The following is a 17,576-nucleotide window of genomic DNA, read 5'->3' on the forward strand; positions in this document are numbered from 1 at the left end:
TTTAGCTTCAACATTGCTTCTTGCTACCACAGTTTGTTTCCTGCTCTTTTAAGTCACTAGATTGCTCCCAAGGGAGGTACAATACCCTGTAGTGGACCTTCTATCAAACACAGATCCAACCCAGTCAGCATCTGTGTACCCCTCTATCTCAAGAGTTCCTCTACTCTTGTATAATAGTCCACGACTTGGAGCTCCCTTCAAATACCTAACAATTCTTAGGACTACCTCCCTATAGAGAGACTGGGCTGAATGGGCCCTAGCCCATTAGTGTCTTTCTTGTTATGTTTTCTTATTGGGCCTTTTCTTTATGGGCCTTTAGCTCTAGTTTATGTTTTCTAAGTATAGTGCTGATGTGGATGCCTACTTAAGGGAAACCTTGTAAATTATGTAACTTAAGTAAGTTTATTAAAAGATTAGTGGGGGAAAGAGGATATTATCAAACTCTTCCTTTCTTTCTCCTTTCTTCTCCAATCTTCTTTCTACTACTTGCTGTCTTCTTCTTCTTCCTTACTTTCTTTTGCTTTAATCTGAAATGTTCTGCTAATTTTAATGGTTTGAATCACATCTCGGTATCAGAGCGGGTCTCCCTTCCAATTTTTTCCTTTTTTTTTTCTTTTTTTTCCCGTACCTTTTTTTTTTTTTTCTAATAGAAAGGTGTATGGAGAGATAAATTGCTGATTATTTTGGAGAGTCAAAATATGGCCGAAGATTGCCAAGAAAGTGGGACTGCAAATTTTTTCCCAAAACCCTAGCCGACTAGAGAATTTCCAGTTACGGGTTGAAGAGGCTTTTTGGGTGTGGCATTCAAGGCTTGGAGGGTTCCTTTTTATCTCCAAAAGTGGGCAGCTACAGTTGGAAGTGGTTTGGATAGCTCTGGTTTGAGCGGCTACCTCTTTTCTCTTTCTCCTCGGAGGCCAAGTATGGTGAAACCCTAGTTTTAGGACTTTTGAGTGCTTGACTGACCTTAGTTAGGTCTATAAAGGTTGAAAACATTGTTTTTTGATTTTCGTTTGATTGATGGAGCAATCTGGAAGTGAGGCGAAGAAAATCCCAATGTTGGGGGTTGGTCCCGTAGATTCCATTTTGACAAGAGTGACTACAATTAAACTTGACGGAACAAATTACCTTGCTTGGGCACAATCTACTAAGATCCATGTCTATTGTAGAGGTAAACTAGGGTTTCTAATGGGTGGTAAGGTGATGCCGGGTGAGACTGATCCTACATATGAGAAATGAATGCAGGATAACTACACAGTTATTGGGTGGTTGGTAAACTCTATGCAGCCCCACATAAGTCAACACTATTTGTTGATGATTTCAGCCAAGGAGATTTGGGATAGTGTGACAGAGACATACTCTCAGAAATTAAATGTTGCAAGGACCTACAAATTGAAGAATGATGTGAAAAATTTAAAACAGGGGGAAAAGAGTGTGGTTGTCTATTATTCGATGTTGAAGTCATTATGGTAGGAGATAGATGTTATGGAAGCATTTGTATAGGAAAGCACCAAAGATGCAGAAACTTTCAGGAAATTTGTGGAAAGAAACAAGGTTCTTGAGGTCCTTATAGGACTCGATCTTGAATTTGATATTACAAGGCAGAATATCCTGGCCAAGGATGAAGTGTCACTTGCTTAGGCATACTCTATGGTGAGCAGTGAAGAGAGCAGGTAACAGGTACAACTACAGATCCCACCTCCTCCAGAACATTTTGCACATGTTGGAATAAAACCAAAGGGGCTAAATGAAGAAAAGGAGGTGATATGTGAATATTGCAAGAAGCCGAAACATACTAAGGATTCTTGTTGGAAGTTTCATCCAGATCTTCTTCCTAAGAGGTTTCAGAACAACAACAACTTTAAGAAGGGTTGTCAGTCTAGAAAGCCCGAGAATGCAAATGTTGCTACAGTATCTGAATGTGAAGAAAAATCTGCGTGGAACAGTTGGCAGCAGTGAGGGCAGGATTTGAGAGATATGGGAAGTTGATAAACCACTTGGAGTCTACTATTGCATCTTCCTCCTTAGGCACCCTCTCTACATCTGCTTTTGCCCATTCAGGTATTCGTACTTCTGTAAATCATGCTACAACCTCAAGTAGTTGTAGAATTCCTTGGATCATAGATTCTAGTGCATCAGACCATATGATTAGCATACCCAACCTTTTTTGTTCATACCAGCTCCTCATGGGTAGAGAGAAGATTTCTCTTGCTGATGTGTCATTTGCTCCCATCTCTGGCAAGGGGAAGATTTCTCTGTCCTTCATGTTCCCAAACTTAGCACTAACCTTTTATCTGTTAGTAGTTTAACAAAATCAATAAACTGCAACATAACATTCTTTCCTATTTATTATGTTTTTCAAGACTTGAAGTCTCAGAGGACAATTGGGAGTGGCCATGAGGCGAATGGGATATACTTGCTGGATGTCTCTGATCAAAATCTTGGGTTACCTAGTGGTGTAGCTTTGGAGTCTGGATATGTCATTTCAGATTTGGTCATTTGTCTTTTTTAGCTTTGAGTCATTTGTTTCTAGAAATGCTTAAGGGAATATCCCTATCGAGTCTTCATTATGAGTCATGTGAACTTGCAAAACATTGTAGACAATATTTTTCAGTGAGTAATAAAAGATCTGTGTTTCCTTTCTATATTGTGCACTCTGATGTGTGGGGTCCATACCATTTACTTGCTTTGGGGGGTTACAAATATTTCCTTTTTTTCATTGATGATTTCTCTTGTTACACCTGGATTTACCTAATGAAATCCCGGGATGAAGTACTAAATATTGTACAAAAAATTCATGAACTTATATTTACTCAATTTAACACTCGGATCAAAATATTCCAGTTAATGCAAAGGAATATTTTGAGAAGAGTCTTTCCTCATATTTTGATACCTTCGGAGTTACTCATCAGATTTCTTGTTCCTACACTCCTCAACAAAATGGAGTGGCGTAAAGGAAGAATAGACATGCGGTTGAGGTTGCGAGGAGCCTCTTTTTTGCTTCCCATGTTCCTATTAAGTTTTGGGGTGATGCTGTCCTTACAGCTACATACTTGATAAACTGAATGCCTTCTCGGGTTCTAGGGTTTAAAACTCCCTTTAGCTTGCTTTTCCCAAATGAGGATCTCTTCTCTCTTCCTCTTAGGGTGTTTGGGTGCACTTGCTATGTTCATGTTCGCAGTCATCAAAGACATAAGTTTGAGCCTAAAGCACACAAGTGTGTCCTTTTGGGATATGCTTCAACACAAAAGGGGTACTGTTGTTTTGATTCGGTTCGTAGCACTCGTTTTGTTTCTAGAGATGTTACATTTGCAGAGCCTGTTCCTTTCTTTGGTACTTCTCTTGAGGGGGAGCATTCAGAGGAGTTGTTTGCATTGTCACCATCTATTCCTCTTCTAATTCTCATTGAATCTTCTATAGAGTCTCCTTTAGTCGAGTCATCTATCCTTGCTCTCCCTCCTCCTCCTGCTCATCCCCCTACTTTTCCTTCCCATCCTATTATCCAGAGGTGGTACCAGAGACAAAGACTCCACGACATGCAAGTTGTTTCCACGCCTTCATATGTGCCTCTTGCTCCTCCCATCACTAATGAGGTAACAGGTCAGCCATCTTCTACCACTTTGGATACCTTCCCTAACCTTGATCTCCCTATTGCCCTTCGCAAAGGCAAACGGAAATGTACAATTCATTGCATTTCCATACACCTATCCTAATCCTTCTTTCCCCTTCCTACTATTCCTTCATTGCCTCTGTTTCCACACATGTGACTCCCAAATCTATCCCAGATGCCTTGTCCAAACCAAAATAGAGGGATGCTATGATGACTGAACTAGATGCTTTGCATAAGAAAAATATATGGGAAATTGTGGATTTACCTGAGGGAAAGGAACCGATTGGCTGTAAGTGGGTGTTCACTATTAAGTATCATTCTGATGGTACTATTGAGAGATATAAGGCCTGTTTGGTTGCTAAAGGATATATTCAGATGCATGGTATTGATTACTTAGAAACTTTTGCCCCAATAGCCAAGATGACTTCAGTTCGAGTTTTTCTATCTTTAGCTATTGTTTTTGATTGGCCTCTTCATTAGTTTGATGTAAAGAATGCTTTTTTGAATGGGGACTTACATGAAAAGGTCTATATGTCTTTTCCTCCAGGGGTGTATGGGAAGGAGATGCAAGGAAAGGTATGTAAATTGAAGAAGTTTCTGTATGGCCTTAAGCAATCTCCTAGAGCCTGGTTTGACAGATTTCGGGTTGCTCTTGTTGCTTTTGGGTACACACAGACTCAGTCGGATCATACTTTGTTTGTTAAGAGAAGAGATTCCTTAGTGACCCTTCTGATTGTCTATGTTGATGATATTGTGTTACTGGTAATGATAGTCAAGAAGTTGTTCATCTTAAAATCTTTCTTAACACTGAGTTTGAAATTAAAGACTTGGGAGAACTCATATATTTCTTGGGAATTGAAGTTGCCAAATCTAAGGATGGTATATTCTTTTCTCAGCGGAAGTATGTTCTTGATCTCCTTGCAAGGACTGGCAAACTGGGGGTTCAACCTGCTTCTACTCCTATAGACCTAAATCATAAGTTGTCATCTACTGAAGGTGAACTGTTGCCTGATAAGGGAGTGTTCTAGAGACTGGTAAGGAAGTTATTATACCTTTGCATGACCCGGCTAGATATTTCCTATGTAATTAATGTAATAAGTCAGTTTATGCATTCTCTCAGATATACACATTTAGCAGTTGCTGAGAGAGTTATGTACTATTTAAAAGAGATTCCAAGGAAATGTATCTTGTTTGCTAAGCCTGGACACATGAAGCTGGAAGCATATATTGATGCTAACTAGGCTAGATGTATTGATGATAGGAGGTCCACTTCATGTTACTTTGCTATGGTAGTAGGGAAACATTGTATCATGGAGGAGTAAGAAGCAGTTTGTAGTGGCAAGATCCTCAGCTGAAGCGGAGTACAGGGCAATGGCACATGGAGTTTTTGAACTTTTGTGGTTGAGATCACTTTTATATGAATTGGATATAGACTGTGAGAAGCCGATGATGTTATATTGTGACAACCAGGCTGCTATCAACATTGCACATAATCCTGTTCAACGTGACAGAACTAAGCACATTGAAGTTGACAGGAATTTAATACGAGAGAGTTGCCTCGGGAGAAGTTTATCTACCATTTGTTGCTTCTGAAGAATAATTGGCTGATGTTTTGACAAAAGGTGTTCCTAAAGGAAAGCTGGTTCACTATATAAGCAAGCTGGGCATGATGGATATCTATGCTCCGCTTGAGGGGGAGTGTAAAGAGACTGGGCTGAATGGGCCCTAGCCCATTAGTGTCTTTCTTATTAGTTCTTTCTTGTTATGTTTTTTTATTCGACCTTTTTTTTATGAGCTTTTAGCTCTAGTTTATGTTTTCTAAGTATAGTGTTGATGTGGATGCCTACTTAAGGGCAATCTTGTAAATTATGTAACTTAAGTATGTTTATTAAAAGATTAGTGGGGGAAAGGGGAGATTTTCGAACTCTTCCTTTCTTTTTCTTTCCTTCTTCTTGCTGTCTTCTTCTTCTTCCTTACTTTCTTTTTCTTTAATCTCAAATATTTTGCTAATTTTATTGGTTTGAATCACATCTCTCCCAATGTGGAAATCGAGGTTGTTGCATAAATTGATTCACCATACTTACTACAAATGATATATTTGGCTGAGTAATAGTCAGGTAGTTCAATTTATCCACCAATCCCTTATACTTTCCAGGATCATGAAACTCTTCACTTGCATCAATACTCAACTTGACATTTGGTTACATGGGTGTTTCAGCTGGTTTGTCACCCAACAACCCTATTTTTCAAGTAAATCAAGGACATATTTTCTTTGGCACAAGTTAATACCATGTCTTGACCCTGCAACTTCTATTCCCAAAAAATATTTCAGTTTACCCAAATCTTTTGTTTGAAAATGATCACGTAGAAAGTTCTTCAACTTGTCAATCCCATTGCTATCACTACTAGTTATGACAATGCCATCCACATACACCACTAACAAAATCTTCCTAGCTTATGATTCATAACTGAACACAGAATGGTCTACATGGCACTGTTTCATGCTGAAGTCCCTCACTACTTCACTGAATATGCCAAGCCAAACCCTGAGCAACAAACCCTGATGGTTGCTCCATATATACTTCCTTAACAAGATCACCATGTAAGAAAGCATTTTTGATGTCAAGCTGAAAGAGGGGCCAATCATACATTGCTGCTAAAAGAAATCAACACCCGAATTGAACCAATTTTAGCCACAGGAGAGAATGTTTCCATATAGTTAACACCATACAGTTGAGAATAGCCTTTGGCCACTAACCTGGCTTTTAATCGTTCCACATTGCTATTTGGAAGATATTTCACTGTGTATACCCACTTACATCCAAAAACATGCTTACCAGGAGGGAGAGTGGTAAGCTCCCACATGTGATTGTGTGTCAGTGCAAACAACTTCTCTTCCATTGCTCGCCGCCACCTTGGAGAGACAATGGCTTCTTGGACATTCTTAGGAATTGAAATAGATGATAACAAAGATATAAACTGTCGATGAGAAGAAGAAAAGTGAGCAACCAAAATATAATGGGAAATAGGATGAGATGTACAACTACGTTTACCTTTTCACAATGCAGTAGGAAGATCAAAGTTAGAAGGAGGAGGTACAACTGCTGGATCCACTGACGAGGACTGAACTGGAGGAGGGGCCGGTGGTCTTCTGTGAATATACACTTGTATTATTGGTGGGCTTTTAGTATTAACCTACACTCGAGAAGACAACGACTGAGACACAACATGAACTGTAGGAAGGGGGTCCTCAACTGGAGCTGGAAGAGGAAACATAGGAGTAGGAGGAGGGACATCATAACTAGAAAAGAATGGAACAAACTAAAAGAAAGTAACATCAGAACACATAAAGGACCGACGAGAGTTAGGGTTGTAACACTTATACCTTTTTTGGGTTATGGAGTAGGCAAGAAAGATGCATTTTGTAGTACACACATTTAGCTTACCATTCCAAGCCCTAAATTCTGAACAAAACAAACACAACCAAAAACTTTGGGAGTAAGAGGGAATGGAGAAAGAGTAGGGAACAAGACTGAGAAAAGGGACCGACTTCCAAGGATAGACATGAGCATCCGATTGATGAGAAAACATGATGTATGGGCAACATCATTTCAAAAACGCTCTGGAACATTCATATCAAGCATAATAGACCGAGCCATTTCAAGTAAGTGTCGGTTCTTCCGTTCAGCCACGCTAATATACATTTAAAGAAATTCTTGATGCTATAGCCATGGAGATGCCTTTCTACTCCAGCAAGTTGGGGAGTATGTCATTTGTGCAATTTAACAGTTCTTTCACTTTCCCAATTTCATTGTTAACAGTTCTATTGCATCATGCTTGATTTATTTATTGTCGGTACTTCAGGTTTGCTGGTCTGGGAGCTGGACTTGCATGGGGAACCATCAAAGAGTCTGCTAAGAGACTTGCCTTTGGAACAAATTCACAAGACAGAGAATATTTTTCACCATTTTTATCTGAGCAGAATGCTGAACGTTTGGCTCTTGCACTATGTAGAATGCGTGGTGCGGCACTCAAATTGGGGCAGATGTTGAGTATTCAGGATGAGTCCCTTGTACCTGCTCCGGTATAGCAATGCTCTATCTGTACATTCTAGTCATTTATCTGTATATCCAACCCCCCCCCCCCCCCCCCCCCAGAAAAAAAGGGTTTCTGTATGTAACTATTGTTTCTTACTGCAAATCCATGTATACACTAAAAGCGGTAAGCATTAATGTTTTTCCCCTGTAGTTCGAATGCCTTCTGATTGCAAACATAGTATGGAACTTCAAATGGGAGATAATTCTTTAGTCTAGTTTAGTCAACATGTTACTAGATGATTACCTAGCTATTTTGGAGGATTGTCTACCAATCAACTAGGCAGGTGGTATAGGTATAAACATCTTAGTGGAGGCAAATGGTGGCACATAGTTAATTTGCCTTCTTTAAATACTCATTCTTGTGAGTAAGCTCATGAAATACATGGGGTTGAACAGAAATTCTGTAAGAGGCTTTAAAAACAGTTTTTATGCACATACCAACTAATAAAGAAGTGTTTGAGGACTATAGAAGATTTGAAGAAAAAAAATCATAAATCATTCAACAATTGTTTTATAGTGTTTAAGTAATTATAAAATATAAGTGAAGTAAATGATGACAATTAACTGATATTTATAATAAAATAAACAAAAAACTATAGAAGAAATAGACATCCTTCTTCATAGGTAACTTTAGTTTTACAATTGTAGCGCTATCAAATATTTGTATACAAATACTTTTTTCAATCAGCAACAAAGAAAATTTCACTAAAATTAGATAAAAGAGGTACAACAAGAAGTTGTGAAGAGATACAACAGACCCAAAGGGATAAAAGTATCCCAGAATATTACAAATGAGCCCAATACATAGACTGTCTCTGAACCCTTTGCTTAGCTAGACCATCTGCCAAATTGTTTGTAGATCTTCTAACCCAATTGACTTGAATTATCATTTCCTTTGATAGCTACTTGAACTGTCTGAAGTCATTCCTTAAATTCCAAGTTATTCCTTCACCCTTTTTCAGCCAGCTCACAATTGTTTTCGAGTCACCTTCTATAATCAATCATTCAATACCCAACTCTTTTGCTTTCTCCACCCCAAAAACTGCTGCCAAGAATTTTGATCTGAGTACGTCACCTTGCCCAACTGAACCTGAATACAAAGAGAGTATGTTCCCTTCCTCATCCCTTATTACCCCACCGATGCCTGATAGTCTGGATTACCCACACAACTACCATCAAAATTCAGCTTCTTCCAACTGCAAACTGGTGGTGACCAAACGGCAGAGGCTTTTTGTCTTCTAGAGGAAGAATAAGCTATTGCACCCCAAGACCTGAGTAGATTTCAACCTTGAAATCAGAGAAGAGGTTACAGGCTCTAGCCCAGTGCATCACTCCTAGGGTAATTACCTCAATCAGTTTTTTCTTACTTCTTTCTTTGCCTTAAAAGATCCTTTGATTTCTTTCTTCCCAAACTAACTATATCACCACTGCTTTCGTGCATCTCTCCAAGGTCCTACTCCTCTTTGTGTAACTAAAAGCATACATGCTAAACAACCCTTCCAAGCTAACAGAAGGGGACTACTTGCATCTAAAGAGAGAAGAAAACCATTCCCAAATACAGACAACAAAAGGTCAGGGGATTAAGAGATGAAGAGCAGTCTCACCATTTAACTTACATAAAAAACACCAGCTAGGGGACATTCTCCAGTTTGGTCTTTTCCTTTGGATCATATCACAAGTGTTTATACAACCGTGAAACACTTCCCACAAAAGGCATTGACTTTTGGTGGGGTGGGGGCACCAAATTTCCTTCACAGGAAAAGGAGACAGGGAAGAGTGTATTGTTTTGAAATGGTAACTTTCACCAAAACAACTTATAAAAACATAAAATGTCCATCAGCCAAACGTTGGGCTTTGATCTGATCAGAGTAAACCTTTTAATCTGTAGTCCGGCAGAAGAAAAAATAAAATATAAGAAAAGAGAGAAGGAAGAGAGAAGAAGAAGAGAAGGAGAAGAGAAGGAGAAGTTCTTATTTCAAAAGATATGTGGCTGGTGGCACCTAAGCTAGTATTTATACTTAGGGCAACAACTTATAACAAATAGAGGAGGAAATTCTAGAAATACCCCTATGCTAGTAGATAACATGTTACAACACTCCTCCTCAAGTTGGAGTGTATATGTCAATCATTCCCAACTTCTCACATAACTCATTATGCTGCAAATAGTGATGACCCTTTGTAAGGACATCAACTAATCGTTCCTTGGAACTAATGTAAGGGGTACAAACTTCCCCCTTTTCAAGTTTTTCTCTTTATGAAATGCTTGTCAACTTCAATATGCTTGGTCCTGTCATGAAGAACTGGGTTGGCCGCAATATTAATGGCAGCCTTGTTGTCACTGTAGAGAGACATTGGACTATCAACAGAGAAGCCCAACTCTCCAATCAAATTCTTTACCCAAAGCACTTAAGCAACTCCATGTGTCATGGCCCTATACTTGGCCTCAACACTAGATCTAGCCACTACACTTTGTTTTTTGCTTCTCCAAGTGACCAAATTTCCACCAACAAAGGTACAATATCCACTAGTTGATTTTCTATCATCAACTGCTCCGGCACAATTTGCATCTGCGTAGACCTCCACTTTCATATGACCATATTTCTTGAATAATAACCTAGTTCTTGGATATTTCTTTAAATATTTGAGCACTCTCTCAGCTGCCTTTGAATGGGAGGTTGTTGGTGCATGCATAGACTGACTAAGGACACCAACAACGTAAGCTATATCTGGCCGAATCATTGATAGGTAGAGAGGTCTTCCTACCAAACTTTGGAACTTCTTGACACCTGGTACTGGTTCTCTAGTACAATCGCCAAGACAATGGTTTTCATCAATAGGGGAATCTACAGGCTTTGCTCCTACCTTTTCTTGTGTCTTGTAAGAGATCTAGGATATATTTCCTTTGAGAGTTGAAGATCCTTTTTGAGAGCAGGCAACTTCAATACCGAGGAAATAACGTAGCTGTCCTAGATCTTCACCTCAAATTGCACATCAATGGATTCTTTAACTCTCTAAATCTTAGAGTCCCAATTCCCCGTAATCACAATGTCATCAACATACACAATCAAGGCCACAACATTCTTTTGGTTCCTTTTGACAATAAGGTATGGTCAGACTGGCATTGCTTGAACCCAATTTGTTGAAGAACCAAGTGAAATCTACTGAACCAGGCCCTTGGGGATTGTTTTAAACCATATAAAGATTTTTTTAGTTTGCAAACTTTCCCTTCACACCCCTGTGCTACAAACTTAGGAGGCTGAATCATGTATACTTCTTCTTCTAGATCCCCATTTAAGAAAGCATTTTTAATGTCTAGTTGGTGAAATTCCCAAACAATGTTAACAACCAAGGATAGCATAATTCGAATAGTGTTTATTTTAGCAACTGGGGCAAATGCTTCTACATAATCAACCCCATACACCTGTGTATATCCTTTTGCAACTAACCTAGCCTTATACCTCCCAATTGACTCATATGCTTTGTGCTTTATGGTCAATACCCACTTGCACTCCACTAGCTCCTTGCCTTTAGGAAGATCCACCAACTCTTAGGTGTTGATTTTTGTGTAAAGCAAAAATTTCTTCCTTGATTACATCTGCCCATTCAGGTATAGATAAGGCTTTTGCAACACTTTTGGGAATGGGACAAGAAGTGGGTAATAAGATGCTTAGTAGTACATGATCTAACACCCTTTCTATGAGCAATTGGGACATCAAGATCTTTGGTAGAATCATTAATAGCAATAGGTTCAATAATGTCAAGGGGAACAAGGGTACCTGGATTTGCCTTCAAGGAGTCAGATGATGCTAGATGTATAGTCTCTAACTGCTCCACATCCTTTGAATTCAGCTGTCCCTTATGGCGCCTCACAAAAACACAAAAAGGAAAGGAGTCAGGAATAGAAGGGAGAGAAACCTGTGGAACTTGCCTCTCCTCCACACTATTCTCCCCCTGAAGAGAGGCTTGGAAGAAGGGTTCAAATTCAAAAAAGGACACATCCATTGATACAAAGTACTTATGTGTGATAGGATTAAAGCATTTGTAGCCCTTCTGGGAAGATGGATAACCCAAAACAACACATGGAATAGACTTGAGGTCCAACTTACCCCGGTTTGGAGATAGGTCATGAACAGAGCACTTACAACCAAACACATATAGAGGTAGAAAATAAAGGAGATTGAGGAAAGAGAAGTTGATATGGGGCCTTGTATTGCAAGAGATGTGGTGGCATATGATTGATAACAAAGGCCGCAACCATCACAAAATTAACCCAAAACCGTTTCGGAACATTCATGTGTAGCATCATACTACGAGAAACTTCAAGACGATGTCAGTTCTTCCTTTTGGCAACACCATTCTGTTGTGGTGTTTTGCTTCTATGAAGAGATCCGTGAAATGAAAAAAAAAAAAATCAGCTAAGTCATGATGAAAGTATTCCTTTGCATTATCCGATTGGAAAATTTGAACTTCAACATGAAATTGAGTAAAGACCATGCGGTGATTTTTTTTCACAATTCTGGGTACTTATTTGGAATGCATAGGATATATCCAAGTGTATCTAGAGTAATCATTAATGAAGCTAATTAAATACTTATACCCACCCTTCGTATGTACGTTCATAGGGCCCCAAACTTCAAAAAAAACATGGAAAGGAAAAACATATCTTTTATTATTTGATGGAAAAGTTGTTTCACAATGCTTGCTCAATTGACATGTTTCACATCGCAATCTAGTGACAAACACAAATTTAAAAAGTTCAGGAAACATAATTTTTAAAGACTCAAAGGACAAATGGCCAAGGCGATTATGCCACAACCAAACTTGACTCTTAGTAGACTGACTCACTGGCTGACTCATAAGACTCATAGGAGCTGATGCCGTAGGACTAGCTTTGTTCTCCAAAATGTAGAGGCCATCAACCATATCTCCTTTACCAATCGTCCTCCCTGAGGTTAAATCCTAAAAACCACAAGGACGAGGAAAAAAAGGTTACACAACGGTTTAAGGATTGAGTGATACTACTTATGGACAACAAATTAATAGGAAGTTTGGGAACATGAAGGACATGGGGCAAAACAAGGCCATCAGGAAGGGATACAGATCCTTGACTAGCAATAGTGGATAGAGACCCATCAACACATCTCACTTTGTCCCTTCCAGATAAAAGAGTATAGTCCTGAAATAAATTTGATTTACTAGTCATATGGTTTGATGCCCTTGAGTCAATGATCCAAGTCGCATGAAATTTGACTTACCAATCATATGGTTTATTTCAGTCATAGGTTTGAAATAAATTTGACTTATCAGTCACATGAAATGCAAAAGCACCTTTACCTGATGTAGAAGCAAATGAAGTAGAAGGGGTAGGAGCCAATCTATCCATCTGTCCAAGAGTCCTACTACACAGTTCCAAATGATCTTTGGAAGAGTTAATTATGTCTTCCTTAGGGTTAGAACCACCAGGATGCTCTTGGGAAGTACCAATAGTCAGATTATTTGATTGGTAATCTTGTGCAGCCAGATTTGTAGAGGTAAATTTCTTCTGAGGATGCTTCTTTGATGTGTCTTGATTCTTGGTTGCCGCCTTGGGCTTCCCCACTTGCTCCTAACAGGTTTCTCGAGTGTCTAGGCTTTTGGTAGTGAGTACACCACAGTTTGTCCTTGTCACCATTTTTCTTTGATTCTCCCTTTTGTATTCCAATGTTACCCCCTCTTGCAACCAGAGCAACTGGTTGCTCCCCCTCAAAAACATTCATTAGATTTTTTTTGCTTTCTTCAGATTGAACTAAGGCATATACCTCTTGAACTGAAGGAAGTTCTCTACTTCCTAAGATCTATACCCAAAGAGGTTCATAAATAGGATTCAGCCCCAACAAGAAAGCAAACACTTGTTGTTGGGAGACAAGTTTTTTGTATGCTTTAGCATCCTCATCATCCTTCCACTCAATAGTTTGATAATGGTCCAGCTCCTTTCATACAGAGGTAAGGGCTGAATGGTATGTAGATAGGCTATGGTCTCCTTGCTTACAAGTAGATGATTCTGCTTGGAGCTGATAAATCTTGGCAAAATGTCTCTATTCAGAGTAGGTTGCCTTGGCTTATTCCCACATCTCACAAGCTGTATCAGCCCATATGGAGTTTTTCTTTACATGAGGCAGCATGGAACCTAAAAGCATGACATAACCATACTGTTTTCTTGGTCCTATCTATCATGTTCAACCGTACTAGATTTTGGTTCTTTAATCTTTCCACTTATGTAGCCAGCTTTCCCCCTAGCTGTGATATAAAATTTACTGCCTTTGGACCAATCCAGATAATTTAGACCATCAAAGGGGGTAATAGTCATAGAGAAATTCATGCTGTTCATCCCCCTGCTAAGGTTTCCTTGAGGGGAAGTAATACCAGAGGTTGCTGAATCCTCAGTAGCCATTTTGCCAATGTTTTACTGCTGATTTTCCAAGAATAAACTGAAAGAAGTTCTGTACTTCTACAGCACTGTTATTGGTACAAAGAGTAGGCAAACCAACCACCCAAACAGAGAGCAGCACACTAACCAAGGAGGACAGCAGTACCTCCACCACCCGTAATTTAAGAAGGGCTCCAAAAACAGTTTCAGCTGGACCGTAGGTCAGTAAACCCTAGCTGAAAAGCACTTCAGCTTATAGGAAAGGAGACAACCAGCTCCTACAACCCCAAACTGTGACATTCACAGTAGTGACACACTTAAATGTGAATGTAACAGTACATACCTGGAGTACAGTAGTGATTCCACGACCCACAGTCCATAAAAAACTAGGTGCAAACCCTAGAAATACTGCTCTGCATTCGGCTGTCACCACAATTACCACAAAGCCTCTTCTTGGTGCAACGACCAAGAGAGAAGAAAAAATAGGAAGACTAAAAGGCTAGGTAAGTCTGAATGAGTTTTCTCTTCCTCTTCCAATCGAAAAACAGAGTTTCAGATGGAGAACTCGATCTGATAAGATTAGGCCCAGATCAGCGCTCTGATACCATGTAGTTCAGCAGAAGAAAAAATCAAATAGAAGAAAAGAGAGAAGGAAGAGAGAAGAGAGAAGAAGAAGAGAAGGAGAAGAGAAGGAGAAGAGAAGTTCTTATTCAAAAGATCTGTGGCTGACGGAACCTAAGTTAGTATTTATACTTAGGGCGACAGCTTCTAACAAATAGAGGAGGAAATGGCAGAAATACCCCTATGCTAGTACATAACATGTTACAACATATGCTATGCCAGATAAGTTTGCATCGCTGAGTGATACCATGCTTTTTTGGAGCTTCGATTCTCTGATAGATCATTTTTTTACATGTATCGGAACAAACTATTTTTTTCTCCATCCAGTGGGACCAGAACTAATCTTTTCCCTAGTTGAGGTTGTTAGCATGACACAATGTGAATGGTTCCTAACATGTTCTGTTCTGGTCTCTCTCTCTCTCTCTCTCTCTCTCTATCTATCTATCTATCTATCTATCTATATAAATATATATATATATATATATATATATATATATAACAATTCGATAGTTGTTTGTGACTTGAAATTTGACAGATGGTTGTCATCTTGATAATCAATTTAATTCCATTGAGGTCTTGACCTTTACAAACGTTAATGTGGGCCTTAAAAAAATATTATTGCTATTTAGCTCCTGATGTACTCTAGATGTCTTTTATACACCTGTAGATTTTGGCTGCTTTGGATATTGTTCGTCAAGGTGCAGATGTAATGCCCAGAAGTCAGCTGAATCAAGTGTTGGATACTGAATTAGGTCGTGAATGGTCATCAAAGCTCAGGAGTTTTGATTATGAGCCAATGGCTGCTGCAAGTATAGGCCAGGTGATGTTCAATACTAGTTTTATTTGTTTATTTGACATCTGAGTAATAGAAAGTTAGAAACTATGCAAAATAATTTGGGCTACAATAGCTTTCTTATCTGTCACAGATGATGTGAAAAACTGACTGCTTTTGCTCTTTCTGTATTTTGGTGTTAGTTACTTTCTCCTTTGTTTGTTTGGATGTATCTATGTTAAAGAAGTGTGAGATCTTCTATGTCAAATTATGGATTTTGGTTCCTTCAACCATTGCACCACCAATTTGGAATCCCCTTCAATCACCACATTTCACAGATTCAATGCGTTTATAATTTTAAGTACTTCCTGTATAGGCAGTAATTCAGCTCTAGCTGACTTACCCACTCTTACTGGACCCGAAAACAAAACAACATTTCCTTCTATGTTTCTCAATACTCCTCTTATTCTAGAGGGTCTTGGATTGCCTTGACTTCTTCCATCAAAGTTTAACTTGACAAAACCTTCAGGAGGAGCCTGACAAATCACATCCACTTTTTCTTTCTTGGAAGAACTTTTAGATATCACTTCCCAATTTGTCCAAATATCACCAAAGGAGAACTGGGCAAATGAATCCAAGGTTCTAATCCAATGTATCACCTTGTCCATTACACAATCTCTCACTGTTTCTTTGCTTCTCTCCTTTATGAAGATTCTTGCATTCCTTTCTTCCCAGATGGTCCAAATTACAGCAGCCCTCACACACCTCCCTTTTCTTAGGTCAAGCAAAAGTGGAAGGATCAAATGGCATATTTTCTTTTGTTGGTTGATTCCACCTACACCCAAACAGAGAGAAAAAACAGTCCCAAATATCAACAACAAAAGGATAGGAGATTAGAAGGTGGTAACTACTCTCACTATGGATTAACACAGAGAGCACCGGTTTGGATATACACATAGAGGGGGTCTTCTTTTTTGTAGTATATCCAAGGTATTAATCTTCCCGTGCACCACTTTCTAACAAAAAGCTCCAACTTTAGGTGGAATGGATCTATGCTAGGCCTCCCTGAAAGGAAAAGCAATGGGAAGGAGCACAAATAGACTTAATCAAGACGCACAAGAAAAAATACCTTTTGGGATGGGTGGTCCAAATGCGTTTGTCCAATTCAGAGGGGTCCACACATAATCAAGGAGCTAAGCAACCTAGTCAATGAAACCAATTCATCATCCCTTAAACCTCTATGAAAACTAAAGTCCCAATTATGAGCCATCAGAAGTATAGGATGGGCAATGAATTTTGAGACAAATTCATTTTTGAACAAGGACACCAAGTATAAACAAGGAAAATGATCTTTTAGAGGAGAGCAACTGTTCCGAACATCCTCCAAAAAACAAATTAAATCCCAGAATGGGCATAATGCTTGATAAAATTGAGAATCTAATGGAGGATGCCATGAATAGCCTTCCTAGGTGATGCCAAAGTAGCCCAATAAGATATGCTTGCATCCCAACTAGTACCCAACCTCCCATGTATGCTTGCCACAACCTCAATCCATAAAAGGACAATCGACTCTGAGATTATTTTACAAAGTAATCAAACCAAGGATCCTCCGATCATATTGAGAGAGAAAACACTAAACAGAAAACCTAGGGGTTCTGGAATGTGTTTATGGGCATAAATTAGTTTCAAAGGCTCAAGGGTTGATTGTTGATTATGTTCTTGGATTCTCAACAACTACGTATGTCTCTGTTCAAGAACTCCTCTGTTGGTTTTGAGCCAGAGAGCCAGAGATTTGGTTTTGCCGCTTGGATCTGTGATGGTTTCACTGGAACAAACAATTGGTATCCATGGGATGGAAGGTGCAGTAGCTATCAAAGACAATGTATAGGTAGAGGCATTGTTGAAAATTTTGATCTGTCGAGTTTTGTTTTGAAATTTGAAGAATAATGGAGGGCAAAATTGACCACAAAAAGGTAATATTAAGATTTAAAAAATTCTATATGCGCATGGTGTCACATGTGAATGGATTGTAATGGAATGCTAACAGATATTAATGGCAGGGGAGGATTTAGT

General features: G+C 39.0%; 1 protein-coding gene across 2 annotated transcripts in view; it reads left to right on the plus strand.

Moving 5' to 3' along the window:
- ABC1 (ABC transporter 1) overlaps nt 1-17,576 on the plus strand; it is a 59,245-nt gene that overhangs the window by 11,456 nt on the left and 30,213 nt on the right. For both annotated transcript variants that reach the window (XM_088941770.1, XM_088941769.1), the window contains exons 2-3: nt 7,472-7,691; nt 15,399-15,551. In XM_088941770.1, the coding sequence (XP_088797896.1) occupies nt 7,472-7,691; nt 15,399-15,551 (373 nt within the window). The remainder of the gene's footprint in view (nt 1-7,471; nt 7,692-15,398; nt 15,552-17,576) is intronic.

This window comes from Nelumbo lutea, chromosome 4 (genome assembly GCF_056320005.1).
Source record: "Nelumbo lutea isolate HS-2025 chromosome 4, American lotus-T2T, whole genome shotgun sequence".
NCBI lineage: Eukaryota > Viridiplantae > Streptophyta > Magnoliopsida > Proteales > Nelumbonaceae > Nelumbo > Nelumbo lutea.